This window comes from Peromyscus leucopus, chromosome 23 (assembly GCF_004664715.2).
Source record: "Peromyscus leucopus breed LL Stock chromosome 23, UCI_PerLeu_2.1, whole genome shotgun sequence".
Taxonomy (NCBI): Eukaryota; Metazoa; Chordata; class Mammalia; order Rodentia; family Cricetidae; genus Peromyscus; species Peromyscus leucopus.
The window spans coordinates 44864692-44890966 of NC_051082.1; the positions used below are offsets into that span (position 1 = coordinate 44864692).

Consider the following 26275-nt stretch of genomic DNA (forward strand, 5'->3'; position numbering starts at 1 on the left):
TCTTTGTAAACTTTGAGTTACTAGTTCATGTGATGTTAATGGATCCCAGGGCCTTGGGCTGGCGGTGTACTCTCACTGCCATACATCTGTAGCCTTTGTCTTTGAGTCAGGTAAGGTAGGTAGTTCAAATTACCTTTGAACTCTATAGCTCAGGCTATCCTTGAACTGATAGTTCTGCTGCCTTGGTCTCCTGAGTGCTGAGGTTGTAGATGTTAACCATCACATGTAGACCCTGGATTTGCTTCTTGAATCAGATTATGATTAAGATTTCAAGTTGCGAGGCTGGAGAATGGTGCCGGGTCCTTGGTGTCTCTGATACTGCCTGTCCTGCTTTTTGCTTAGTTCTCAGAGCTAAGCCCTTGGCTTTCATCTTGGCCTCTGGGAAGCAACTTCTTAGGGTCCCATAGTGAAGGCTTCTGGGAACTGTTCCCCTTCATCCCTAGGATGCTGTACTCTTGTCAGCCTGGCTTGCTGAGCCCTAGGTGGCCAGCCGCAGATCAAAAGTCAGCAAACAAAACTCTCCCATTTACTGCTGCATGTGGGAAGAAGAAACACACCTGGCTGAGGTTGACTCCTGGGCGGACCAGGCGGTTGCCTGCCACCTCCTGCTGCTTCCAGGGGTCTCCCCAGGCCTGACCTCCAGAACCACCCAGCCAGGATGACTCCTAGAACCAGAAGAGAGCCTACCTCTTGTGTTTGTAGAGTTGCTTGGGGATTTGGCTCTCTTATTGCTTTGTTTAGCTTTGCTGTTTGGTGCTGTCTGCCTGTGATTTCAGGGCAGTGCCTTCTTCCTCAGGGAGCTTCTGGAAGACACTGGAAGATTTGTTCTCTCCAAAGAATGGCTTTTGATTTCATGATTTTTTTTTCTTTATTGTTTTTCTCTTTTCAGTTTCATTGATTCCTGCTTCATCTTTAGTGTTTCCGTCTACTCGCTTGGGTTTATTTTGCTTTTCATTGTCTAGTTTTGTTTTTGTTTTTTAATGAATATGAGTGTTTCACCTGCCTGTGTGTCTGTGCACCACATACACGCAGTTCCCATAGAGGCCAGAAGAGGGTATTAGATCCCTGGAACTGTAGTTACAGATGGTTGGGAGGCACTTTGTGGGTGCTGGGAATCAAAACCAGGTCCTCTGGAAGAGCAACCAATGCTCTTAATTGCTGAGCCATTTCTCCAGCCCCTTTTTCTAGATTCTTACGGGAAAAACTTTGAGACTTGAGGCTTCTTTTATTCTATTCGACTTTAATGCTATAAATTCCTTCTTGCTTCTAGAGCTGCTTCCCACAAACTTTAAATATGTTGTGCTTTTACTTTCATCCAGCTCAAATTGTTTTCTCATTTTCCATAAGGCTTCCTCTTTGACCCATCAAAGACTTGTATCTATATTATGTCATTTCTAAGCCTTGGAGATTTTTCTTTTTTATAATTGTTGCTGCATTTATTTTATACATTTTTTTTACATTTTTATTTATTTAGTATATGCGTGCTTACGCCACAGTGTACATGTGGAGATCAGAGGGTAAGTTGAGGAGTCATTTCTCCATGTGAATCTGAGAATCCAACTTGAGTCATCAGGCTTAGCAGCATGCACTTTTACCCATGGAGCTTGTCTCCCAATTTCTCCACTTACTCGTCTGTTTGTTGAGTGTGTGTAGGTGTAGGTGTACAAATGCCACGGGCACATGTGGAGGTCAGAGGACAGCTTGGAGAGTTGCTCCTCTCTTTCCACTTTGTGGGTCCAGGGACAGTTCCAGGCTATCAGCCTTGGCAGCAGGCACCTTTACCTGCTGAGCCAACTGGCTGGTTCCAGTTGGAAATTTTCTTGTATCTCTCTGGTATGGACTTGTAGTCTAATTCAGTTACGGGGGCCAGTGAGATGATGGCTAAGATTGCAGGTGTTTGCCGCCATGCCTGGCAGATGTGCATGCCTCACATCCTCATGCATGGCAGACACAAACTCTAAAGTGACCCAGCCTTCAAGGAGCCAGGACAACCTCACTACCCAGAAGAAATGATCCACACAGGTGCCAAAGGTCACGAGCACTGGGGTTCTCTGCAGAGAGTTTAAACAGTGGGACCAGATGCTGCCGGGAAAGGCAGGCACTTTATGGATTAACCCAGCTTCCCAGCCCCTGAAAGTCTGTTTTCAATGGTGTGCTTGGGTTTAGGTGTGCCATTTGATTCTGCTCTTCTGAGTCAGTCTGCTTCCTTCCTTTGGAATAGTGTCAGTAGTGTGTTTCTCTGTGGTGGGTGTTAGTGTGTCCTTTCTCTTAACATTGGAGGTAGTTGTTGCAGGGATTTCATCATATATATTTCATCATGACGCCTTTGGGGTCAGCTTGGATCAGCATTTCACCACTTCAGATAGAGTGTAGAGACTTTCCTTTGGGGTATTGCTTACTGTCCCTCCTTCCTGGCTTTGTCATGTGCTTTAGATCTACACCCATTGGAAACCTTCATCAGGATCTGGGGGTGCAGCTCAGTGGTAGAACCCTTGCCTGGCTAAAACACCATGACCAAAAAAAAAAAAAAATAGTGCAGTGTATTTTACTTTCAATCATCAAACATTTTAAGAAATTCATGAGCATGAGCTAGAGGTGAAGCTTAGTTGGAGTACTTGCCTAGCGTGCATAAATACCAGCACCCCAGGGCATGGGGGCATACAAGCTGCAATCCCAGCACTCAGGAAGTAGACACACACACACACACACACACACACACACACACACACACACACACACAGTGGGGTGTGCTCAAGCACTAGCAAGACGCTCGGTGGGGAAAAATGCTTGCTCCCACGTTCAGTCCCTGGGACATAATGGAGGAAGGAGAGAACTGACAAGCTGTCTGTCCCCTGACCTCCACATGTGTGCCGTGCCATGTGCAGACCCTGCCCCTCACAGAGGAAATGAGTAAGTGCACAAAAGCAGTATGATCATTTTTGTAAAAAGGAAAAAGCTCAAGGCAAATGACTTTATATTCACCCCAGTGGTTCTGTCTTGAGCGCTGGTGCTCCCCGGCTCCTGCCTGTTGTCTTGTCCTACTTGGAGAAGTTCATTCAGCTTTTCTCGGCCTCTTTTTTTCCCCAAATCCACTGACAGCAGTTCTTCATTCGGAGTTGACAGCCCTTTCCCGGCAGCATCTGGCCCCACTGTTTAAACTCTCTGCAGAGAACCCCAGTGCTCGTGACCTTTGGCACCTGTGTGGATCATTTCTTCTGAGCAGTGAGGTTGTCCTGGCTCTTTGAAGGCTGGGTCACTTTAGAGTTTGTGTCTGCCCATCATGCTACTGGGCATCTGTCTTTTCAGGTTGGTAGGGTGTTGATATGTTTGTCTGAGGCCTTCACAGCTGGCTTCAGGCCACAAGCTCCAGCCAGCTTTCTGTGAGCTTTGGTATCAGAACTAGTTCCTCTTTCCAGTCTGTGGCCAGGGGATGTACCCACTGGCCAGGCTGGAGCTTGGTGGCATCCCCTCATCCCCCACAGTACAGTTTTCACAGCTTTGGTGTATTGTTTGGGAACAGTTCAAAGGTAGGCCCAGAAATTCCTCAACACTTGTCTAGTTGCTTTTCCGAGCTCCTCCCTTGGTGATAACCCTGTAATCCCAGCCCTGTACACCTTCTTGGTCCTGCAGGCAGAAAGATGGTACCCAAGCCTGCCACACAAGCCGGGAGAGCTTGGAAACCATCAGGGGTCCTCTTCAGAACCAGCTGTCAGACTGCATGGAGATGGTGACAGGGACAGAGCAGGGACAAGGAGAGAAGGGGACCTTGAGTTGTCCTGCTCGGGGAGTTAAAAGATCCTTGCCTTTCCTAGAACCAGAACCAAAGCCTGCTCCAGCAACCCGGTCCAGGGCCAGGGCGTTCCAAAGGCAACATGTCTGCTGTGCAGTGCCAGTGTGGTACCACTTTGGAGTCTGGGACTCTTCCCTCCTGCATCTGCATGTTCATTTTCTTCTCAGAGGTTTCAGGACTGTCTTGTACAGATGCTAGAGCTACATTCGAGGGATCGTATATGGCAGGACCTTGCCGTATATAGTGGCACAGGCCTGTCATCCCGTCATTCAGGAGTCTGAAAGGATCAAGAGATTGATGCTAGCGTGAGCTCGACAGCAAAGTTGAGACCTCTCTTGGTTATATAGTGAGATACTGCCTTTAAAAAGAAGAGGCCAGGTAGTTAACATTTAGTCTCAGCACTCGGGAGGCAGAGGCAGGTGGATCTTTGTGAGTTCAGGCCAGCCTGGGCTACAGAGTGAGTTCCAGGACAGCCAGGACTACATAGAGAAACCTTGTTGGGGGGAGGGGAGGAGAATGGTAGAAAAGGGGCTGGAGAGAACTGGTCTTGATGATGCACACCTTTAATCCCAGCAATCTGGAGGCTGAGAGGCAGGCGGATACCTGGAGTTTGAGGCCGGTCTGGTCTGTATTGTGAGACTGTGTGAGACTGTGTCAAAAGAGTGGTGGGGTGGGATAGCGGCTGCCTTTACACAGGACCTGGGCTCCCATCACTCACTTGGTAGTTCATAATCACCTGTAACTCCAGATCCTGAGGACCTGATGCCTTCTTCCTCACATAACAGTAAATAACTCTTTTTAGAACACTCCACCCAGTGAGCCTGTGTCAGCCTGGGTGTGGTTAGGGGTGTGGGCTCTAAAAAACTAGAATATTTGTCTTTTCAGGAAACTCCCACTAAAGAGCTGGGGCACTGTGGCGGAGAAGCTCATGGTCCGGGGCCCAGCAGCCCAGCAGCATCCGCAGGCTCACCCTGCCTGGGCAGGTGCATGAACTCGGAGAGCTCCACGGATGAAGAAGGTATTGGGCTGCCGAGGTGATCGGTTGTAAAGGCGGTTGGAAGGAGCATTATTCTCGGGGGGGGGGGGGGGGGGGGAGTTGGAGCGGTTGTTGTGTTGTTTTGTTTGCTTTTCTCTGAGACAGAGTCTCACTGTAGACTGGGCTGGCCTGGAATGTAAGAGAGATTCCCCCTATCTTGGCCTCCCAAGTGCTGGGATTAAAGATGTGTGCCACCACGCCTGGCTAATGTTAACATTGTTGGAAAGGAACATCACTTGTTTTGAAATGACCCCTGAAGAAACACTTCCCGTGTGCTCTGCTCTGCCATCTGTTGGCGGGTTGTCTTAGGCCCTGGGCCCCTCTGCTTATCGTGAGTTGATTGCATTAAGTGATAACAGGGTGCTGTTCCTCCTGCAGGCGGAGGCTTTGAATGGGATGATGACTTCTCCCCAGATCCTTTCATGTCAAAAACAACAAGCCTTCTGGGTTCCAAGCCTTCTCTTCAAACCTCCAAATACTTTTCTCCGCCCCCACCGGCCAGGAGTGCGGAGCAGAGCTGGCCACACGTGTCCCCCTGCTCCAGGTTCTCCATCTCTCCTGCCAACATTGCCAGCTTCTCACTCACACACCTCACGGACTCAGACATTGAACAAGGAGGTGAGAGGAACCCTGCGTGTGCTGGGGGTGGGGCCGTGGCAGAGGCATGATGGCTTTCAGCCAGGAGTGCTCCCACCCTAGACCCAAAGGAATGATGAGCTGATGCTATTTTAGTCTTTCCTGGGTAGATTATACATTTATTTGCTTGACAATTCTGTGTGTGGTGGGGGTGGTTCCTCGGGTGTACTAAGCACATTGTTCTACCTTTGAGATCCCCTCACTGGGGGATTCTAGGCAGGGGCTCTACCACTGAGCCACACCCCAGCCCCTCACTGGGGGATTCTAGGCAGGTGCTCTACCACTGAGCCACACCCTAGCCCCTCACTGGAGGATTCTAGGCAGGTGCTCTACCACTGAGCCACACCCCAGCCCCTCACTGCTTTACCACTAAGCTTTATTCCCCAGGTCTCTTCTTATTCTTTGTTTTGTTTTGTTTTTGAGACAAAAGGTTTTACCAAGTTGCCCTGCCTGTCCTGTATTCAGTTTGGCCTTGAACTTTCGATCCTTCTGCCTCAGATTCCCAAGTAGCTGAAACCACAGGCCTGGTAGATCTCTCACAAGCTTGACAGCACATATTTGGCCACGCTTTGCACATTTGGAGTGTCTCCTAGTGCTCATTTCTGCCTAGCCCTGCTGGTCTTTCCCTGGAGGCCCTGGAGAGGCTCTTTTTTCCCCCTTGCTGCCAGCCCTGCTCCTCGGGTCACACTGCTCTCCCAGAGGAGTGCCCTGCACAGGCACCTGCTCTAGGCACACTTGACCTGTGGCTTGGACTTGGGCCCAGGCTCTCTGTCGCTACCCGGCAGTGTTGATTTTGCCACTAAGTCTTGGTCTTTGTGCGATAGCAGAGGGCCAGCCGGGAACTCGCAGCAGGGCCAATTTGAAGTAGCAAATGCCTGAACATATGGGCCCCTTTCCCTATACCAAGATTGGAAGATAAATGTTAATAGGTACATTTTTTATTTGAAGTTTACAGATCAAATAATAAATGTAGGATATAAAGTGCTTTTATTTGTTTACACAGTTTTCACCTGTGCTGATGAGATAATGCCTGTGCCTAAGGATCTCTGGGGGGCAGGTGTACGGGTCAGGCTGGTGTACTTCAGTGCCCCTGAGTATGGCCATGGAGCCACTGTGGGAGCCAAGCAGCTGTGTGTGCAGAACCCTGCCGGCTGTGGGAAGGAGGGGCGGACAGGGCCGCCCAGGAAGGCATGAAGCAGCCCAGGAACCTCCATGCTCTTAGTGTCTGGGTAGTCAGTTCTTAAAACTGATCCGCTTTGTCGTGTTGCTTGTGTCTGGGAAACAGGAAGCAGTGAAGATGGAGAGAAGGATTAGGTGGCTGTGGACACACTCTCCGGCCCAAGCAGCGTTCCTGCATGTTTGCCTGAGTGATGACGTCGACTCCTTGGTGGCCGCCACCAGACAGAGAAAGGCTCGGGAGTGACGGGGAGCCAGGCCACCACGCAGGAAGCCCGCTCCCTCTGCAGCCCTCGCCTGCGCTGCTCCCGCTCTAGAAGTGCGCCGGGGCATCCTGCTGAGGCGGCCACACTGCCACGGCTCTGGCGCATGAGTGTTGGGGGGCCTGTGCACCCCAGGGCATGGGTCTGTTTTCTGTGGGGTGTCGTCCCCACTACACCTGTGCCTCTAGTTTGGGCACAGATGCCACACAGGGGTAGACCAGGGGAAGGTCACAGTGAGCCATATTGACTGTTTCTGAGGAAATCACTAATTGCTCTCTGACTGCACTGTGGGTGAGCGTTTGAGCTCCCAATGTTGTACAGCATCGTAAATTATACAAGGAAAACATGGCAGGCCAAGATGGTGCTGTCCACTGGTTTGGGTTTTTTTTTTTTTTTTTTTTTCTGTCTTCTCATGTGTTTGCCCTGCATGGTACTGTAAGCTTCGATATTTTGAGTGTTCTATCTTCAGACCTGTGGGAACTGTACACAGGTACTCTTTCCCAGGCCATGCTGACTCTGGGTGTTTGTGTTCTGTGTTCCTAGAGGAAATATTTTTGATGAGTTCAAAACGGCTACTTCATTTCATTGATTGCATCAAGCATGTTTCTGAATGAGGTGGATTCTCTCTGAAGCAGTCTGTCCTGCCTCTTATGCTTTTAAATCCTTTTGGTAGAAATCCAGTAAGAGATGCACCCAGAACTCAGTGCCATTTTTTGGGGTGGCAGGTGAGACCTGCACCACGTCCTTTCCACAGAGGCCAGCCTGTAAGAGATCTCATATGTCTTGCAGGCAGGCAGAGACCTCTGAGGCCCTGAGTTCCCATGAAGAACTGTGGGTGCAAAGAGCGATTTGTCCACTGTGGGTGCTGCTGAGAGAGCTGTTCGAAAACGTTTGGGGTTGGGGCTTCCCACTCCAGGCCACAGCACCCAGGAGACAGGCAGCACCCTGTACCTGCGAGGAGGAGGACAGGGACCCCAGCAGGGCCTCCAGCAGCCCTCACAGCCTCGTGGCTGGCCTGGGAAACCCACGCATGCCTCCCCTTCTGTATCAAGCACCCAGCTTTCCTCTTGTCCTGAAAGGGATCTCGAGTCTTCAGCATAGTCTCAGTACGTCATCGAAGGAATCTGGTGTCCCCCACACAAGGCTGGCCTTGCTCTGCTGCCCAGGAGTCCTGCTTTGACGTAAGGAAGTGTCGGTGGCTAGTGCCATGGCAATGCCATGTAGAGTGGGGACTGCACCTGTTGGGGTGGCCCTTCCTACATGGGCTGATCACCCCAAATCTTCACGGTGCTGATCCACTACCCAGACTCGAGTGTGACATTGGGGTGAGTCTCCAGGCCCTGGCTGGAACATCGTGATGTCAATCAGAGGGACTTGGGCCCTCCTACAGAGTGCAAGTGTGGATGTCGGCTTGAGTTTACGTAGCAAATTATGATCTTTATTATCAACTCTGATTCGATCCATGAATTTTTTATACTAAGCAATAACTTTACAATCAACAGAAGACAATTGAGAACAGATAGTCTCCTTTTCCCGTACTTGGGGCACACTAGCATGCCTGGCTCCATAGAAAGCACTGGATCTTGTGACATGTATATTACAAACGGCATTTGAAAGTAACTTTGCCAAAATTGTCATAACTGAATTTTTTGCTGTGTGGACTTTCTGATTTTTTTTTTAACCTCTATCTACCAGTCTTAGTTGAGAAAGAGAGAAGCAATTATATTAAGATTTTTTTCAAATTATAGGTTTAAGAAGTTCAGATTCACTGATTACAATCACGTGAATCCATAGACTCTATATATAGCCTTCTTCTGCAGTCAGCCTGGGATAGACTATTGACGTCTGAGGGCTGGTCATCTTTCACCATGTTGAAGGGATTTTAACAATACAATTCCCATTTATATTTATATCTATATCGCTTTCATGGTTAATTGCCAAAACAAAAGCATTTTATAGATTGAGTTGGGGGTGGGGGTGGGGTGGGTCTTTCTGTGGTGTCGCATGGAAGGGAAGACTTTGTATAACACTTGTCAACACATCCTCCCAAAGTCTTAAGCAATATACAGCAATCTCAGTAGATTAAATTCCCAGTTTTGAAATGTGAGCATGTGCTTTGCCATCCTATATGGGTTTTGTCTTGTTTTGTTTTTTATTTTTGTTTTTGGCTTTCTCAAGACAGGATTTCCTTGTGTAGCCCTGGCTGTCCTAGAACTTGCTTTGTAGACCAGGCTAGCCTCGAACTCACAGAGATCCTCCTGCCTCTACGTCCCAAGTGCTGCTACCACACCCAGATGGTTGTGTTGTTTTTAATAATAATGTGGTTGCTGTTGGTGGCCTTTCCAAACTTGTTCATTCAAATAAGCGAATGTTAAATCAGTGGTCCCTGTAGCTGGCATGGGCTGGGCTCAGTGATTCTTTTCCTGCCCTCCCTTGAGTGCCCCCCATCTTCCACCTGCCAGACTGGAAACTGACTTTTAAGTCCTCTAATAAAAATAATGAGCCCTCAATGTCTTTTTTTGATATCCTCCATTTGTTATAAGATGACCCATCATAAGTCAGAAAGAAAAAAGTAGTCCCCTTCCCCATGAGATTCAGACTCTGAAAGGCTGAAATGGTGAACAGCCTCCCTCCCTCCTCCTATTCCAGGTGTACAGACCTGACTGTTTTTAGAAGGATGGCTTTATCTAAGGAAGTCTATCTCCCTGCTGTGGAATGCCCTTTAAAACCTTTTTTTTTTTCCTCCATATTTCTCATAGGGTATTTGTAGAACTAGTGACCTATTACACGTCTGTCCCCAGCGCTGGGGAAGAAAGCAGGCAGCTCCTGATCCTCCCGCCCCTCAGCCCATCACCTGAAAACTCAGGTTCTGTGTGCCACACGTCAGAGCACCCACCTCGAGAGAAGTCACCTTCCCATAAGAATGGGCAGACACGGTTACTTCAAACATACATCTCAATATTCCTTCAGCAAACAGGGTGGCACCATCTTGGCTGTTAGGAAAGTCACTTAACTTTTAACTAAGTTCTTAAGATGCGCTGACAGTATTGAAGTCACCCACAGCCGTCCCAGTGCTGTTTGGTTCCTGAAGCCTGCAGAGGCAGAGCTGGGTCTTGACCAGACTGGTGCATGTGCCCAGTGTTTCACCCTGTCCACAGCAGAGGCCTGGGTGGGGCAGTCACCCCCACCAGGCCTGACACCTACTGGGTTGGACTCAACACAGTCAGAAGGGGTTCATGGCAATATAACAGTTAATGAACTTGGAGTTTAAATTGTGTACATTTTTAAATTGTAAGGTTTTTACTGTATATTGAAGCTTAGTGTGATTCAATAAATTGCTTGTAATTTAAAAACTATTTAATATTCAAAATAAATATAGTTATATATTTATAAACCCCGTTGCTACGTTTATTCCTTGTTTTGTCCTTGTGAGGGGTTGGCCTGGTGCTGTGGGTCTCTGAGCCTCCCCACAGTCCTAAGGGCATGAGGATGGGTCACAAGGCACCATAGTCTGCACATGTGGCTGTGATTTCTGTAATCCAAGCCTCCCTACTTACTGGGGAGTTCGGGTAAGATTTGGTTTATGAAGTCTTGGCTTGGTCCAGCCCCCAGGTACAACTCCAAGAGGCTCACAACTCCAAGAAGCTCACAAGTCATTTCCCTTCAGGCTGTGAAATGGCTTCTTTGCTAAGACCCATGTTCAACTTCTAAAATCCATGATGTTTAATAATGAAAAGACAGGTAAGGTGGAGCCTGCTCGCTTATCCAGTTCTGGGGAGACAGGCAGCAGATCTCTGGACTCACTGGTCATACTATGCCCGTTCCAGGCCACTAAGAGGTCCTCTCAGACAAAAAATGGTGGAGCTCCTGAGGAACCTTCACACTCGATGTGTGTGTACATGCACCGGCACCACACACACACACATCAAACACAACAGCCTTTCACTGGTCTTGGTATGCTGCATGCCTTTAATCCCAGCACCTGGGGTACTAAGGCAGGAGGATTACCATGAACCTAAGACCAGCCTGGGCTATGGTATGAATGAGGTCCTGTCTTAAAAACACTAGCTGTTCTATACAGTATTGGGGTGTCTCCATGACCCGACCCTTCTCTCCTTTCCTCTCATTGAAGTCCAAGTGGATGAGGGAGGTGACAGCTTCCTGCCAGACATTGCCCACAGGAAGGCTGGGTCCCAGATTAGTGACACCCAAGCCTGCCAAACATGAAAACTCACTCGGAGACTCCTGGCTGAATTTTGACTTGTCTTATCAGCTCATGGGGAAAAAAAAAACCCTCCTGCACCAGGAGGCTGAGGCAGGAGAATTGCCATGAGTCTGAGGACAGCCTGGGCTATGGAGTCTCTGTCTCTAAAACAAAAAGAAAGCCAGGCGCATGCATGTGGTCCCCAGCACCACACTACCATGGCACACATCTGTAACCATAGCACTCACTGTAATAAATTGTGTGTGTGTGTGTATATATATATATATATATATAGATAGATAGATAGATAGATAGATAGATATAGATATAATTTTCAGCACACTTTTGTCAATAGTTGAGTCCAAAGCACAGGAGTTGAGCTGAGTGTGCCAGTACCCAGCTGTAATTCTAGCACTTGGGAGGCAGAGGCTGCAGGATCAGGAGCTCAAGGGCAGCCTGGGGTACAGCCAACAAAATGGCTCAGTCACTTGTACCAAGCCTTATGACTTGAGTTCACCCCTGGGACTCACGTGGTAGAAAATAGAGAGCAGACTCCTGCAAGATGTCCTCTGACCTGTGAGCGCACACACATACAAAACCAAACCAAACAAGAATAAAATAATGTGTTAAAAGCCAGCAAGAAAGCCTGTTTTCTGTGAGCACCATGACACTCATGGACAACTTGGGGGAGTTGGTTCTCTCCTTCCACCATGTGGGTCCCAGACTCGTCGTCAGACTTGGTGTCAAGTGCCTCGACCCACAGAGCGTCTCTTTGCCACATAACCTTGTTTGTTTGTTTGTTTTTGTTTTTCCAAGACAAGGTTTCTCTGTGTAGCTTTGGAGCCTATCCTGAAACTCACCAGGCTGGCCTTGAACTCACAGCGATCCGCCTGCCTCTGCCTCACGAGTGCTGGGATTAAAGGCGTGCGCCATCCATCACTGCCACCCTGCGCCACATAACCTTTTATATTGTAATTTCCTTGTAACCTCAGGAAACTGAGGCTCCCTCAAAGCAGGTAGGCAGCTAGGTGAGTTTCTTTCTTTCTTTCTTTCTTTTTTTTAAAGCCCAATTTTCTGATTCATGAAGACAGTGACACCCTGCCACTAGGAGATCTAGTGACCTGGGTGGCTTCCCTGACTCACCCCATTCCAGTCTGGAGAGACTGCAGCGGGGAGAAGCTGAGCCCTGAGTCCGCTGGAATTCAGTGTTCTGGGGCCGGGTAGGAGAGGTCTTGCCACTTTGTCAGGGACGTGGCTCCTGCCGTTCCTGTAAAATTACTCAGGGCGGCTTATCCTAGACTGTTCTGAGCCTTAACCCCACGGCCAGGTGCACCGGCCAGGTGCAGCCCCGGGTTTCCCCAGCCCCAGCGGGTCCCCAGAGACACCGCGGGCTCTCAGACCCAGAGGGACGGGGGAGGCGGGTCGGCACCGGTCCCCAGAGCGGGGGGCGTGGCCGCAGGTGCCGCCCTGGCCCCGCCCAGCGAGTTCATTTACATGCTTCCCGCGGCCCCGCCCGTGGTGGCTAAAGCTACGTGTCCTTGTCCCCCGTGGGCAGCCTCAGAACGTGCGGCCTCGGATCGGATCCCCAGGTAAACCGAGGGGCTGGGGGAGCTGGATGGGACTACTGGGAGGGGACCCAGAGGCACGACTAGGTGGACGCCTGGCTCGGGGTGGGAGGAAAACCCAGATGGTGGCTCCCACTCAGACTGGCTGGTGCCGTCCACGTGGTGGAACTGGGGGCTGCTGCAGGGCCTTGGCGACTGTCAATCTGACCTGTGAGCTGTCCTGTGTGCACTTACTGCAGTTCTGGTTCTGATAGTGTCGGGGCCTGTGTCATGTCCAGGAAAGCTGTAAACATGCCGTCTAACGGGTGTTGCCTGTCCCTGGGACAAATGACAGTGTTGGGGGGGACCCCATGAGCCAGGGCCGGGACCTGTTCCTGGGTGGTTTAAACAAATTGTCAAGGATCACCTAGGCTCGGGAGGTACTTGCGATAGTAAAGGGCATGGGAGCTGAAAGGGTTCCCAGTTCAGTGGGGAGGGGAGACGTGAGATTAACAAGGGCCGTGGGAGCAGAGGGGAGTCAGTGCAGGGCCACTGTGAATGGGAAGCACATGGGTGTCACTATGCACCAGCGGTCAGCTGCACTGGCTGTTGATGCCATTGCACTGGAGAGAAGCGATGAGACGGCCATGCTGCTCCCTGGCCACACTGACTGCAGAGGGCTGTGTTCTGAATTTCAGTTTGAAGGGCCTCTTCCGGCCACCACCTCCCGGGAAGACGATGAAGACCAAGAACCGACCTCCTCGGCGCCGGACACCCATGCAGGACACAGAAGCCACCCCAGGAGAGCAGACCCCCGACAGACCCCAGTCAGGCTCAGGGGGGTCGGAGCTGACCAAGGGTCTTCGGAGTAGGACGGCCCGTGCAGGCGGAGCCCGAGCGGAGGTCAGCCGCCGGCGACAGGGCTCTGGTGGCCGCAGGGAGAACAGTGTCCAGAGGCGGCTGGAGAGCAATGAGCGGGAAAGACAGCGGATGCATAAACTCAACAACGCCTTCCAAGCGCTGCGTGAGGTCATCCCGCATGTGCGGGCCGACAAGAAACTCTCCAAGATTGAGACGCTCACACTGGCCAAGAACTATATCAAGTCACTGACTGCCACCATACTCACTATGTCCAGCAGCCGCCTCCCGGGGCTGGAGGGGCCGGGTCCTGCACCAGGTCCCAAACTCTATCAGCACTACCATCACCAGCAACAGCAGCAGCAGCAGCAGGTGGCTGGGGCTACACTAGGCACCACCGAGGACCAGCCCCAAGGCCACCTGCAACGGTACTCTACGCAGATTCACAGCTTCAGAGAGGGCAGCTAGCACCCGCTCCGGGCTCTGGGCTGGGTCGACAGTGCTGACCAGGCCTGCTCATCTCAGCTCTGGTCCCTCCATGCCACAAGTCTGACTGGTGATGACACACTATGGGGGTCGTCTGGGGGGATTTTGTTGTTGACCAGAGACATGGCCCAGGCTGTCCTGGAACTCCTGGTCCTGCTCCACCTCTCTCTGGCAGGGACTGCAGGCACACATCACCACACACGGTGTGCAGAGCTGGGGGATGAACCAAGGGCTCTGTGCATGCTAGGCACGCACTCAACCTACGGATCTGCATCCCGCAGCCCAAGGCTGAATCTCTAGGGCCTCCATTTTCCTTGAATGTCAGCTCAGCCACCAGCATAGGGCGGTTTTTCCTAGCCACCCAGCGGACAAGGGAGTGATCTGGGCCATCAAGGCATCTTGAGGCCCAGATCTCTGGGGAAAGCCTGCCCAGCCCCTGCAGTTCTTTCCACAAAACAGGCAGGAGGGGAGCATGCCTGCCTTCCTCACAATCCTTTTTATGTGTGGTGGCCAAGGGGCAATTCCAGGAAGAACTTTACTTACAAAGGTCCCTGCTACCGCTGAGCCCAAGATCCATCCTCCAGTATTGTGGGGCCTACATGGAGGCTGGGCCCAAAGCGTCACCCAAGGCCCTTTAGGGGATTTAGCAAAGCCAAGGTGGCAGCTCCTTCTTGGCAGCCCAGATGCCCTGGGCCCAACTCAACAACTGGGTTTAGAAGGGCCTCATGGGACTTTAAGTGTGGATAAGGAGGTTCTCTTTTTTTTTTCCCAAATGGAGACTTCTGGAAAGGCGGCAGTGCCCTGGGCTGTGGCTGCCCGCAGCCTGAGTGGGGCCTGGGATCTGAGGCTCTCTGTTTGGGCTAGGCAGGGTCTTTATGAAGAGGGCCTCCCAGCCTCTCTGTACAGGGATAGACTTGCCCTGGGCCTTCTGCAGGCTTCTTATACCTGGACCCCACCCCCACCCCTCCATTCCAGGGTGTACCACCATGCTTAGTCCTCATTCTTCTTGCCTTTGCCTCTGATGTTACGGCTGCCACGTGTTTTTTTTCCACAGGCTCGTGGGACTTAGCTCTTGGTACCTTCGGTGTTTTCTCTGAGGCGGAAGCTGGAGTGACAGGCTTGCCCCTCCCCCGACCTGATCATTAATAACGAGGACCGAGTTGGTTGGCAACCTAGCTGCCTCAAGCCCAGCTTCCTTCTGCGGGGCGTTCCTGCTCCACAGGCTCCGCCAGGCTTTTCCACTTCTGCTGTCAACTGCTATTGGTCTCTCCTTCCTCTCTTGTCTCTGACCAGAACTGTCCTGGAGTTCCTTGGGGCCCATGCCCCCCCCCCTTTTTTTTTAGAGTGACAGGAATCTCACTATATGTAGCTCAGGTTGGTTGCAAATGATGCAGCCCAGGCTGGTTTTGAACTCGTGCTTCGGCCTTCTAAGCGCTGTGAACATAGGCGTACGGGACAGCCCTGGTACCCCAAGAGACAGATACTAGCCGCGCTGGGCCTGGAGGGTGATCTCTCCATCCCAGTGAGACTTGGGTTTGGTCCTGTCCCTTCACAGATCATAGGTGGGGTAGACCGGAGGCCTTTGTGTCTGTGATTCGGGCATGGTTACTGGGAAAGGTCAATAGTTAGGGAATTTGCCAATGTGAGCTGAGGCCAGGCACAGCTCCAAGTTGGAAAGACGGAGCCCAGATATGCCTTGCCATGGGGGACCTGCCCAGCAGAACACAAAGACCTCTGCCGACGGACACTACTACAGACCTAGTGGCTGGCTTCCAGCGGAGACCAGGCCAGAGCTGGGCTCCTTTTGCTGGACCTTGCCTGGAAGCACACGGAGGAAGGGAAGCTAGCTACCTGGTCAGACTTCTACCCTAAGGCCTGACCACAGCCCAGGGCTGTCCAGGGGCACTGCCTTGCAGGACCACAGCCTCGTGGCTCTTTGTGCCCCACAAGCTGGCACTCGTACCTGCTCCCCAGAGGATGGCATGGGCCTAGCTGTCCAGTTCTTCACTGGTGACAGACAGGACCTATATGTCCCTTGGGAGGCTAGGAGACAAGTCTAGGATATCAGTAAGGCCTGTCGGTCTGTCTCCCTGACCCAAGCCCAGGCTTTTTTTTTTCTTTTGAGACAGGTCTCCCGTAGTCTAGGTTGACCTCCAACTTGCTATGTAGTGAAGGATGAACTTCTGATTCTCCTGCCTCTACCTCTTGTGTTGGGACTGACTACAGGCATGTACCCCTGCGCCCAGTTTAGGCAGTCCTGGGGACTGAACCTAGGGCTTGGAGCATCTTCGGCAAGCTCTCTACCAAGTGATCTACGCCTCTAGCCTGGTCTCGTCATTCCTGCTGGGTAACAGGGCTGAGTTTGCTCGAACCCCTGGACAAGAGGGTTAGAGCTGCCCCTGACCAGGTCACCTGGACCGTGGAGTCCCCAGAGCTGATCACCTTCCCATTGACAGAAGCAGAGAAACGGGAAATGTGACCTGTCTGGAAAAAGCCAAGATGAACAGAACAGCCTGCGCCCTGCCTGTCACCGCGGTGAAAATATTCCTTAAATGACCTGAGCTGGCTCTTTCCCCCCACTAATGGTTCCCTCCAAGTACTAATGAAATTGCCAGCTGTATCTTCAAATGAAAAGATTCCGCTGCCACTGTGCTTTGGTCCTCGGCGCAGGTGCCCGGAGACCCGTGCCTTTTAATCCAAATGCCTAATAAAAATATGTCCGTCATCCTGTGGTATAAATTTTTATTAAATAGAACATCTGAGGAGCCTAGACAGTTTGGTGCCACTGAGGGGGCGAACAGTTGGTGCTCAGCAGTGAAAGGATGTGTCACCCTGGCAGAGTGACACCCTCGAGGTGCTCTGTGGAGAACCATCTGCAGCAGAACACAGGTCACGGTGGCTGGGGGACAAGCCAGGATGCTCCCTTGGAGTCCTGACGCTGACATGCAGACAGGGGAGGGACCCCTCGAGCACCCCTCTGTACACGGGTATGTCTGGTCCCACCTCTGGAAATGCTGAGGACATGGGGCTCCTCGGATATTTCCCCTTAGCTTCTGGGGGACACCTCTCATGCAGAATGGAACCCCTCCTGACCATGACCCCACACGGAGGATGCCAGGGCAACCCAGTTAGGAGGGGTGACAGAGGTGAGGCTCTGGCACCCCGTGGGCAGTGTCTGAAACATCAGACATCACCTGCTGGGGCACACACTCACGCCGGGGGCCCGTGCTTAGGCTTATGCCGGGCAGGCTACAGCGCTCACCTCAGGCCAGCAGGCGCCTTCTGCCCAGCCCTGGGGCACAAGACAGCCTAGGGTTCTGGCCACACCCTTTCCACAGGGCACAGATTTCCTCACCCAAGTCTAGGGTGCGAGCTGCCTCCACCCAGACCTGGCCACCCGGCAACAAGTGGGCAAGGAGGCCCTGCCCCCCACATCTGAAAGAGGGCTAAACGGGGTTTCATGGTGGTGATTCTCTACATGGAAACTACCTTGCAGGAGAGGACCCCAAACCAGGCTAAGACCCACCTGATTCCTGAGGCAGGGTTTCGTGTAGCCCAGGGGGAGCTGAGGGTGCCCTTGAACTCCTGATCATCTTGCCTGTCTTCTGAGTACTGGGATTACAGGCATGCGCTATCATGCCTGGTTTATTTATCTAGATTGTGTGTGTGTGTGTGTGTGTGTGTGTGTGTGTGTATGATAGTCTTGCTATGTGGTCTCAAACTCACACTCACAATCCCCCTGACTCAGCCTCCTGAGTGCCGGGCACATAGGCATCAGCCACCATGCCCAACTCCTTTGCTTAACTTTTGAAGCAAAAACCCACTTGGAAACCGGCTGAAGGATGACTGCAGACTGAGGCTTGGAGACCTGAGCCTCACAGCTGGTTCTCCTGGGAGTGATTTGGGGTCTCCAGGTGAGGAAGGCCCCTCCTTGGATCTGCCTCTTTGGGGCCAGGATTTCTGGAGGGCTCTGAGCTCCTGGCCTGGCAAGCTGGGAGGCATAACAGGGAGGGACCAGGGCTGGGGCCCCAGGCAGTAATCTCCTCCACTTTTCCCCTGCAGCATCCCCCCGCAGTCTTGGAACGCGCGTGGGGGCACCCCCACACTTTCACATCTCTGGGCATGTGTCGGTGCTTCAAAATGGCTGACTTTGGCCTGGCTCCCTGTGCATGTGTGGGCCTGGGTGATGCCCTCCCACACTACACAAGAAAGGCTCGGTTCTGGTCCTTCTGGCTCAAACCATCCTTGCCTCCAGGTGAGGAGAGGCCTCAGCAGCAAACGGGACCTTGGCCATGGGCCTCCTGTTCCCTGGACACGTTCCTGGGTGCCATGACGGCATTGGCTCGGACAGAGATGTGGTCCCAGCCTCCCTACGAGGGGAAAGCCGTGTCACCTAGGAGCCAAGTATTCTCCCAAGGGCTCTCCCACCAACGCCCACGCTGAGTCTGGCGCACACAGTACCATCCAACCGTCCCGGATTGCCCAGTGCACTCACTCCAATGCCGTAGTCCCAGCCCTGCCCCTTGGGCTCCCGCGGTTGGACACCCACGCGACGACACACTGTCCCCCGGCTCAGGCCATGGCTCCCCTGGACTTTGTTGGCAATCACCCAGACCTGGAACAGAACTTTGTTGGAGCTCCTGGCCCGGCTGTAGAGGGGCAGCCGGGTCCAGAAGAGAGGAGACCCCTCCCCCCCACGGCCGGAAACCCGCTCTGCTCCCCCTCACCTGGTCCAGCGGCCCCACGGACACTTTGCGCACGTTGTTGGACACGTGCTCCCAGCTGGAGCCTTGTGGGTAGCTGGGGGTGATCCCCGCACGGTACCACAGGTTCCCTGGACAGAGAAGCAACCAAGGTCATCGGCAGAGTCCTTTCGGCTCATCCTGGCAGGCGGTGGGGTCAACCCCCAGCTCCCCCTCCAACCCTTCACACCCAAGGGCTCTTCATGACCCACAGGCAGGAGCCTGGGCCCCAGCCAGCCCTGTCTCTCTGTGTTCTGGGCTTCATAATCGTCTCATTGTGCCTCCTGGGGCTGACAGCCTCAGCCTCTCTGCTGAGGGAGAAGCCGAGGACAAAGAATGTTTTAAGCAAATAAAAAGAAAACCGGATCTGGACGCAACACCCTGGACTCCGAGACTGTTTTTGTTTTCTTTTCTTTTTCAGAGTCTCATGTAGCCCAGGCTGGCTTTGAACTCCGGCTGCCTCTATCTCCCGGTATTGAGATCACGGGTGCACAAACCACACCCAGTGCGTGTGGTGCCTTGTGTGTGCGAGGCAGGTGCTCTTCCAACTGAGCTGGGTGTTTTCTCCAGGTTTTCAGAGATAGGGTCTCACTGTGGAGCTCAGGACAGCCTCAAACTGATCCTCTTGGGGAAGCCTTTCCGGGATAGGGGTTATAAGACATGTTCTACCATTCCTGCCTTCAAGTTTCTGAGGCAGGGTCCCATGGGCTCCAGGGTGGCCTCGAACTTACTGAGGATGGCCTGAACCTCTGATCCTCTTGCCCCTCTCTCTGCCTCCCCAATGCTCGGATCACAGGCCTGTGCTACCATGGCTCCAAAGTCTTGATTCTACCTTCTCTACCCATCTCGATACAATCGGTAAAATCTTGAGAAGAATGGGCCAGGGCCCTGTCTGAGGTGAGACAGGGGTCAGAAATGGCCCTGCTGCCTGTGGGGCCGCTGTGTTCCACACCCGGGAGCTCCGAGATGATGTTCTAGAAGCATCTGGGGCTAGTGTCACGAACCAAGGAAGTTAGGGGAGAGACCGAGGCTGGCTCTGAGCTGACGTTTCTGGCCTCATGCAGGGGTCCTAGGAGCTTTGCTGTTTTGTCTTGGTCCAGGCCCTGCCTGCATGGCTCCTGAGGGTCAAGATTTCACTGAGTGCCAGTGCCCTGTCTCCATGTTGACCACAACAGGAGGGTGACCTTAACAGCTAAAGTCCCTTGTCCCTAAGGGGAACAACACTTCCAAAGGATGCCGAGAAGGGATGGCATCTCAGCCTACTTGTGGCCTGGTCATGATCCTACTGGGGTATCCATGGGACCCTAATCTCCCTACTGACCACGCAGACTCTCAGATAACTTGCCGTTTTCATCCAAGGCGTATACTGATGTCTGGCCCACAGACACCTGCGCCAGCTTCTGTTTGGGAGGAGATGGGATATGGTACCAGCAGTCACCTGTGGGGGGAGAGCTGACTCAGGAGGTAATTGGGAGACCCCCCACACCTGTGAGCCCAGACCCAGGCCTGCCTGGTGCTCCAAAGCTCACAGCAGGATGACGCCTTGCAGCCAGACTTCAGGCCCGGCTGAACAAGTGCGTGGCTTGGGCTCAGTGTGTGAGCTGAGCATCACGTGAGACCAACTCAGGCTCTGCCATCCACCCGGTATCTCAGCTGTGCCCAGGGTCCTTTGGGGTCCATCCTGGGGCACACCTCATCCATGTGACAGAAGATGCCTAGCCTGGCACACAGTTGGCACATGAACTCAGTGCTGCCCTTCAAACCCCTGCAGATCCCGGCGAAGGAAAGGCCAGCACGGCTCACATCCCCAGATAACAAGAGTGGTCCCACAGCTCAGGAGCCCTCACCAGGGGTGCTGTCCCGGGGGGGGGGGTCCCTGTGTGGATGAGGGAGCCTCGGAGTGAAGAGCCCTACGCATCCCGAGCCTGCCCCAGAGGACCCACCCACCACCTTACCGGGAAACTTCCTCCCCACACTCCACCAGCGTGGGGCTAGAGGTGGGGGGTGCGTGCCACTCACCAGCTGGCTGAGAGGGAGACACAGAGCCCCGGTAGAATGCGGAGCCATCCCTGGCCACAGCCCACACCTGATAGCAGGCCCCAATGGAGACCGAGGCGAAGGGCTGGTCAGTGCCAACATGTAGCCAGGAGGAACCCTGGAGATGGAAGGACAAGGGAGACCGCTGAGGGGCCAGCGGGACCACCTGGCCTCCTCCTTGGAGGCTGATACTCAAAGGAGGTATACAGCACCTGAGCCTGCCTGGGAGGTGAAGCGTGCCCAGGGTGGTCTGACCTAGCCCAAAGTACAGTCTACCTTGGCCCACTGTTGAGCTCTGGACTCAGGCCTCTCAAAGGGAAGATAACAGCATGTGTACTTCATCAAGGGTGCTCAGGAGCCACCGAGTCACCTGGGCCCCGCCCCGCCTCTTTACGCCTAGGCCTGGAGAGATGGCGAGTCTCCATGGCAACCTCATCCTGGGCACTCCCGGCCTCATTTGGATTATATAGGACATCTTCCCACCCTGGAGACCCATGCTGGGCAGGTCTGGGGAAAGCTCTCAAGCAAGAATCTTGATGTCCAGAAGACCGTTCAAGCGAACCACCCTGACGGCTAGGAGGCCGGCGCTCACCGCGGGGTTGAGTTCGGACACCCCCAGGCGGCAGAGGACATCCCCCTTGTCACTGACAGCCCACAGCGCAACGTTGTGGCCTCGCCCATCCGCATCTGCACTCTCTGGGATGATGGACACATCGCCGAGGGCAATAGGGGCCACCTCTAGCCACGGCCCGCTGGTCACCAGCTTGCATTTTCTGTTCAGGGAAATAGGAGCCTGAGCGACAGGGACCGGGCGTGGCAGCCAGCCCCAGGGCATGTCACCGCTCGCCACTACCTGCTGCCGCCACGGGCACAGCCCAGCATGCAGACACTGAGACGGGCCGGGCTCTCCTCAGGGGAGGGGCAGAGCACCCGGTGGGTGGCAGTGATGGGCTCCTGCCCGTCCTCTGCCCTTCCCCCAGCTCACCCTCCGACCTACGGGCAGAGCCCAGCCAGTGACATTTCTCTTATTTGCTCTTCAGAACAAACTTCAGAAAGCAGAGCGCAGGGAGCCCGCGGGCATTTCCTGGGCTGACATTTACTTTGACTCCGGTTTCTCTCCCTCCCTCCCTGCTTCTTTCCTGGGGACTTAAGTCAGAAGCCAGCAGATCTGGCTCAAGAGAAACCAGCGTCCTCTTCCCTAGAGGAAGAACGGGGCGGGGCGGGGCCCGAACCCACGACCCTGCAGTTCTGTCTCTCACCTGGCCCAGCACCTTCTCCTGACAAAATCCTTCATGGTCTTGTACCCATGGTAAGAGCTGCAAGAGGACGAAATGGTGCAGTCAAGATCACTCTGTGGAACTTTCTAGAAAGTGACGCTGCACGCACTCTTTCCCCAACGCTAGGTCACAGAAGCAGAGGGGTAGCTGTCTGTAGCTGCGTATAGTTCCCCTAGCTGCCTCAACGTGGTCGGGGCACAAGCGTGGCTTTCCGGGGCCCCTGAGGCCTGGGCGTGGCAGCTGCTGTCCGGAGTGGTGGGCTCAGCATCTCGGCCTGTGCCCTCCCCAGCACTGTCAAGAGTGTGCCTGGGGAATGGGAGCCTTTGGTCTAGTTGGGGGCTGGAGAGTCAGTCTGAGAGGCCTCGCTGCCACCTGAGGGGATGGCCTGGATTCCTACCCTGAGTCTGCTCAGAAGCCATCCAGCTGGGGCCCTGGCTTAGGTTCTTCTGGTTCGTTACCCTGATTGGACATTTGCACCGTGAGGGGCCTGAACTTGCCTCGGGGCTCCCAATACAGTACGACAGCCATCAATCCCCACTTTGCAGGGGTACACGGAGGACAGAGAATAATCATCTCGGCCGCCGATGGTCAGGCACTCTCCCCTCCCCTCCCTCCTACATCCCTGAGATAGGGGAGGCTGACTAGTGAGTCCCAGGGATCCTCGGTCTCCACTCCCCAGAGCTGGGGTTATATGTGAGTCAGTGGGTGGTAGGGGTCAACCCAGGCCCGGTGTTCACAAGGCAAGCCCTTTACCAGCTGAACCACCTCCCGAGAGACTGCTTACGAGAAAGCCCCAGAGAGACTGCTTACGCGGGGAAGTCACTGGCATACTGCCATCCTTCCTGATCGGTGCCGCCGGGGACGCTGAAGTCCACGTACCAGTCGGAGACCTGGGGAAGAGTGAGTCAGGGTGAATGGGGGACTCTCTTCCTCAAAACCCACAGACCGGCAGAAACCCGGGGGATGGGAGGGCCAGGGCGGGCGGACCGTACACACACGTACACACACACGTACACACACACACGGGCGAGCGGGACTCACCCAGGTCCACTGCAGGGACGGCGGCTTCGTGCCGGCCTTGGTGCATTCCTGCAGCCCTGTGACATCACTCCACATGTACCGGTCTGTGGGCAGACCCCTGCAGCAGGACGACAGACGGAGCGAGGTGACAGAGGACTCAGAATAGGCCACCCTGCCCAGACACTCCCGGTAACAGGTTCCTACCTCATCCCTGCTGGGGTCATGGCCCAACTGCCTGAGCAGGCCACCTCTAGACCCACTCACACACCAGGGGTTTGGACAAAACCAGAATTGCCCCAGGGGGGCCAGAGCAACTGAAATCGCCTTGTGTCATCACAGTGCCTGGGCCATAACAACCAAACCATCTCACCGTGTGGCCCGGGAGTTGGCTCTCCTTCCCTTGGGTTACGGCCTTAATAGTTGTGCCCCTAAACCACAAGATGCTGCATCCCTCACCCAGTAACCGTGGATGGGACCTTAGTTGGGAAGGATGGCTAATCCTTTCTGTTGGTTTCTCTGTGTAGCCCTGGCCGATGATGATCGCCAACTTGCTCAGATTGAGAACACCTAAGAGAATAAGTACTAGACGCCCTTCTGAGCATCTCCAGAGTTTATAAACAGGCCATGAAGGCTCTAGCCTACTCCACTGATGGAGTCATCTGAACAGCCCACTGTGGGAGGTGGTGGCACTGGGGGGGGGGCCTCTGGCTGGAGGAAGGAGGTCACAGGCAATGTGTTATCATGGGTTACGTCTTGCCTGCTGCCTCTCTGCTTCCCGGATGCCAGGTGAGCAGTTCTGCTTCTCTCTGCCCCTCCACAGTGACATTCCACCTCAGGCCCCCAAACAATGCAGCCAGCAAGGACTGCAACCCCTGAGGCCACGAGCCAAGTACAGCTTCCTCCCATTTTAAAACATTACACTGATTTGTTGATGTGTGTGTGTGTGTGTGTGTGTTACACACATGTGGAGGTCAGAGGATAATTTGGGGGAGTCAGTCCTCTCCCAGAGTTGTTGGGCTTGGCAGCAAGCGGTTTGTTGTCTGTCTGTCTGTCGAGCCTCTCACTGGCCTCATCCTTTCTTTCTTTCAGGTACTTTGTGACGTCATCAGAGTGAACATTAAGCTAATAAAGCTGACATCTTCAGAAGAAGGGAAAGTTCAGAGCTGGAGGGGTGCCGAATGGCTCGGTCAGTGGAGAACTTGCCTTGAAAGCATGAGGAATTGAGTTGGAGCCCCAAATCCACGTTAAAAAAAAAAAAAAAAAAAAGCCCAGCTCCTTGGGACTCCAGATTTCAGTGTCCACAGATCAGGCACCACAGAGACCTACTGGTGTTCCTCCGTGCACGAGCTGCCTGTGCAGGCTCAGATGTGACAGTCACCAAGCTGAGTGGTTTGGGTGGCTGTGACTGACTGCCCACTCATAAGACATCTCAAAAGGATTTTTGTTTTTGTTGCTTTGTGAGACAGTCTCTCACTTTATAGTCCTGGGACACACTAGGTGGCTGAAGCTGGCTGGAATTTACAGACATCCTTCTGCCTCAGCTTCCTGAGTTCTGGATTATAAGGCATGAGCTACACCCAGCTCAGAAGGTTTGGGGAGGGGAGATCTATGGCCTTTATTCATATTTATTTATTTATTTATTGAGCTGAGGATTGAACCTAGGGCCTTGCGCTTGCTAGACTCTACCACTGAGCTAAATCCCCAACCCCTACATTTATTTTTAAATTTAAAAAAATGTAGCCGGACGGTGGTGGCGCACGCCTTTAATCCCAGCACTCAGGAGGCAGAGACAGGAGGATCTCTGTGAGTTCTAGGAAAGGCGCAAAGCTACACAGAGAAACCCTGTCTCAAAAAACCAAAAAAAAAAAAAAAAAAAATGTATTCCCAGTCAGGTGTGGTGATACACACCTTTAATCCCAGCACAGGAGGCAGAGGCGGTGGATCTCTGAGGCTAGCCTGGTCTACAGAGTGAGTTCCAGGACAGCCAGGGCTACACAGAGAAACCCTGTCTTGAAAAAGCAAAACTAAAAACAAACAAAAAGTTATGTATATGTATCTGTGTGTGTGTGCGCGCGCACACACACACTTGCACACACAGGCTCGTGCAAGTGCCTGCAAAGGCCAGAAGAGAACATGAGACCCCCCTGGAGCTGGAGTGACAGGAGGTCATGTTAGCGCCTCAGGTCTTGGGCAGTAGTGTGCACTTTTCACCCCTGAGCCGTCTGTCTCCAGAGACAGGGTCTAGGGATAGAAGAAGAAAGGGAAGAGTCTGGGGAACCGTGCAGTCGGTAAAAGCTGTCCTTGCAAGCATGAGGACTCAACTCCAACCCACAGAACCCACGTACGAAGTCGGGCCGGGGCTGAGGTGGCTCAGGGGTTACTGCTCTCACTGAGGACCTGAGTTTGGTTCCCAACACCCATGGAAGGAAGTTCACAACTCCTGCTCTGGGGATCCAGCACTCTTCTGGCCTGCATGGACACCTGCACTCATGTGTGCGCACACACACACACACACACATTTAAAAAGAAAATAAATCTTAGAGGAGGAAAGAAAAGCTGGGTACAGCAGTCCATACTTGAAACCCTATCACTGAGAGGTACAGATGACACCTGAGCTTGGTGGCCTCCATAGACACATGCACCCACACAAACATGTATGCTCCACATGAACACATGAGCACACGCTTGCGCGCGCGCACACCTAAAAAAGACACACCACCTAGTTACTTCCAGGCCGGAGGCCTTGGCAGCAGCTCCAGGCTATGCTGAACCGGCTTTCGCCAGGTCTGTGGCCTCGGCCGGAGGGCACCTTCGCCAAGCACCATGTCACTCACCTGCTGGTATAGCCTGTGACAGGATTCCAGCGCTGGTTCTCGTAGATGTGGACACTCTTCACATCTGACTGGGTGTAAATGTTGCTGGTGCTGCTAGCCAGGCCTGGAGAAGAGGGGGGAAGAGGCTGCCGCCAGGAACCTGGCCTTTCTGTCTGAAACAGCTCGGGAGAACAGATCAGAGCGGGGACGCTGTGATGGGCTATGGGATCTCATAGGGACCAGCCTCGCTTGGGTTCCCGTCTCTTGTGTGTTCATAATTCCTTTGGGACCGCATAGCTTCTGTGGGAGAGATCTGCAACAGGGTCTCACTGTATGTCCCAGACTGGCCTCAAACACACAGAAAGATCTGCCGGCTTCAGCTTCCTGAGTGCT

The 26275-nt window shown here is 53.3% G+C and overlaps 3 protein-coding genes across 7 annotated transcripts in view; 2 read left to right on the top strand and 1 right to left on the bottom strand.

Moving 5' to 3' along the window:
• Lmtk2 (lemur tyrosine kinase 2) overlaps positions 1 to 9411 on the top strand; it is a 92767-nt gene extending 83356 nt beyond the window's left edge. The window contains 3 exon segments of the mRNA XM_028890320.2: positions 4676 to 4808; positions 5205 to 5444; positions 6748 to 9411. Of these exon segments, the coding sequence (XP_028746153.1) occupies positions 4676 to 4808; positions 5205 to 5444; positions 6748 to 6776 (402 nt within the window). The 3' untranslated portion in view covers positions 6777 to 9411.
• Positions 9412 to 12613: 3202 nt separating this feature from the next.
• On the top strand, positions 12614 to 13980 carry Bhlha15 (basic helix-loop-helix family member a15). Its single transcript, XM_028890322.2, has 2 exons — positions 12614 to 12694; positions 13348 to 13980. Exon 2 carries the CDS (start codon positions 13388 to 13390, stop codon positions 13973 to 13975), a length of 588 nt encoding a protein of 195 aa, XP_028746155.2. The 5' UTR covers positions 12614 to 12694; positions 13348 to 13387; the 3' UTR covers positions 13976 to 13980.
• Positions 13981 to 17710: 3730 nt separating this feature from the next.
• Positions 17711 to 26275, bottom strand: part of Tecpr1 (tectonin beta-propeller repeat containing 1) — a 28733-nt gene continuing 20168 nt past the window's right edge. For 4 of the 5 annotated variants that reach the window (XM_028890281.2, XM_037198491.1, XM_037198494.1 and 1 more), the window contains 10 exons: positions 25904 to 26006; positions 23091 to 23187; positions 22860 to 22939; positions 22032 to 22088; positions 21365 to 21545; positions 20755 to 20890; positions 20081 to 20173; positions 18721 to 18827; positions 18489 to 18608; positions 17711 to 18363 (listed from right to left, as the gene is read on the bottom strand). In XM_028890281.2, the coding sequence (XP_028746114.1) occupies positions 18262 to 18363; positions 18489 to 18608; positions 18721 to 18827; positions 20081 to 20173; positions 20755 to 20890; positions 21365 to 21545; positions 22032 to 22088; positions 22860 to 22939; positions 23091 to 23187; positions 25904 to 26006 (1076 nt within the window). In that variant the 3' untranslated portion in view covers positions 17711 to 18261. Of the gene's footprint in view, positions 18364 to 18488; positions 18609 to 18720; positions 18828 to 20080; positions 20456 to 20754; positions 20891 to 21364; positions 21546 to 22031; positions 22089 to 22859; positions 22940 to 23090; positions 23188 to 25903; positions 26007 to 26275 lie in introns of those variants that run through there. The other variant, XM_037198492.1, reaches the window with a different exon arrangement.

Coding starts and splice junctions, on each gene's coding strand:
- Bhlha15 (XM_028890322.2), top strand. CDS start 13,388: ATGAAGACCAAGAACCGACCTCCTCGGCGCCGGACACCCATGCAGGAC.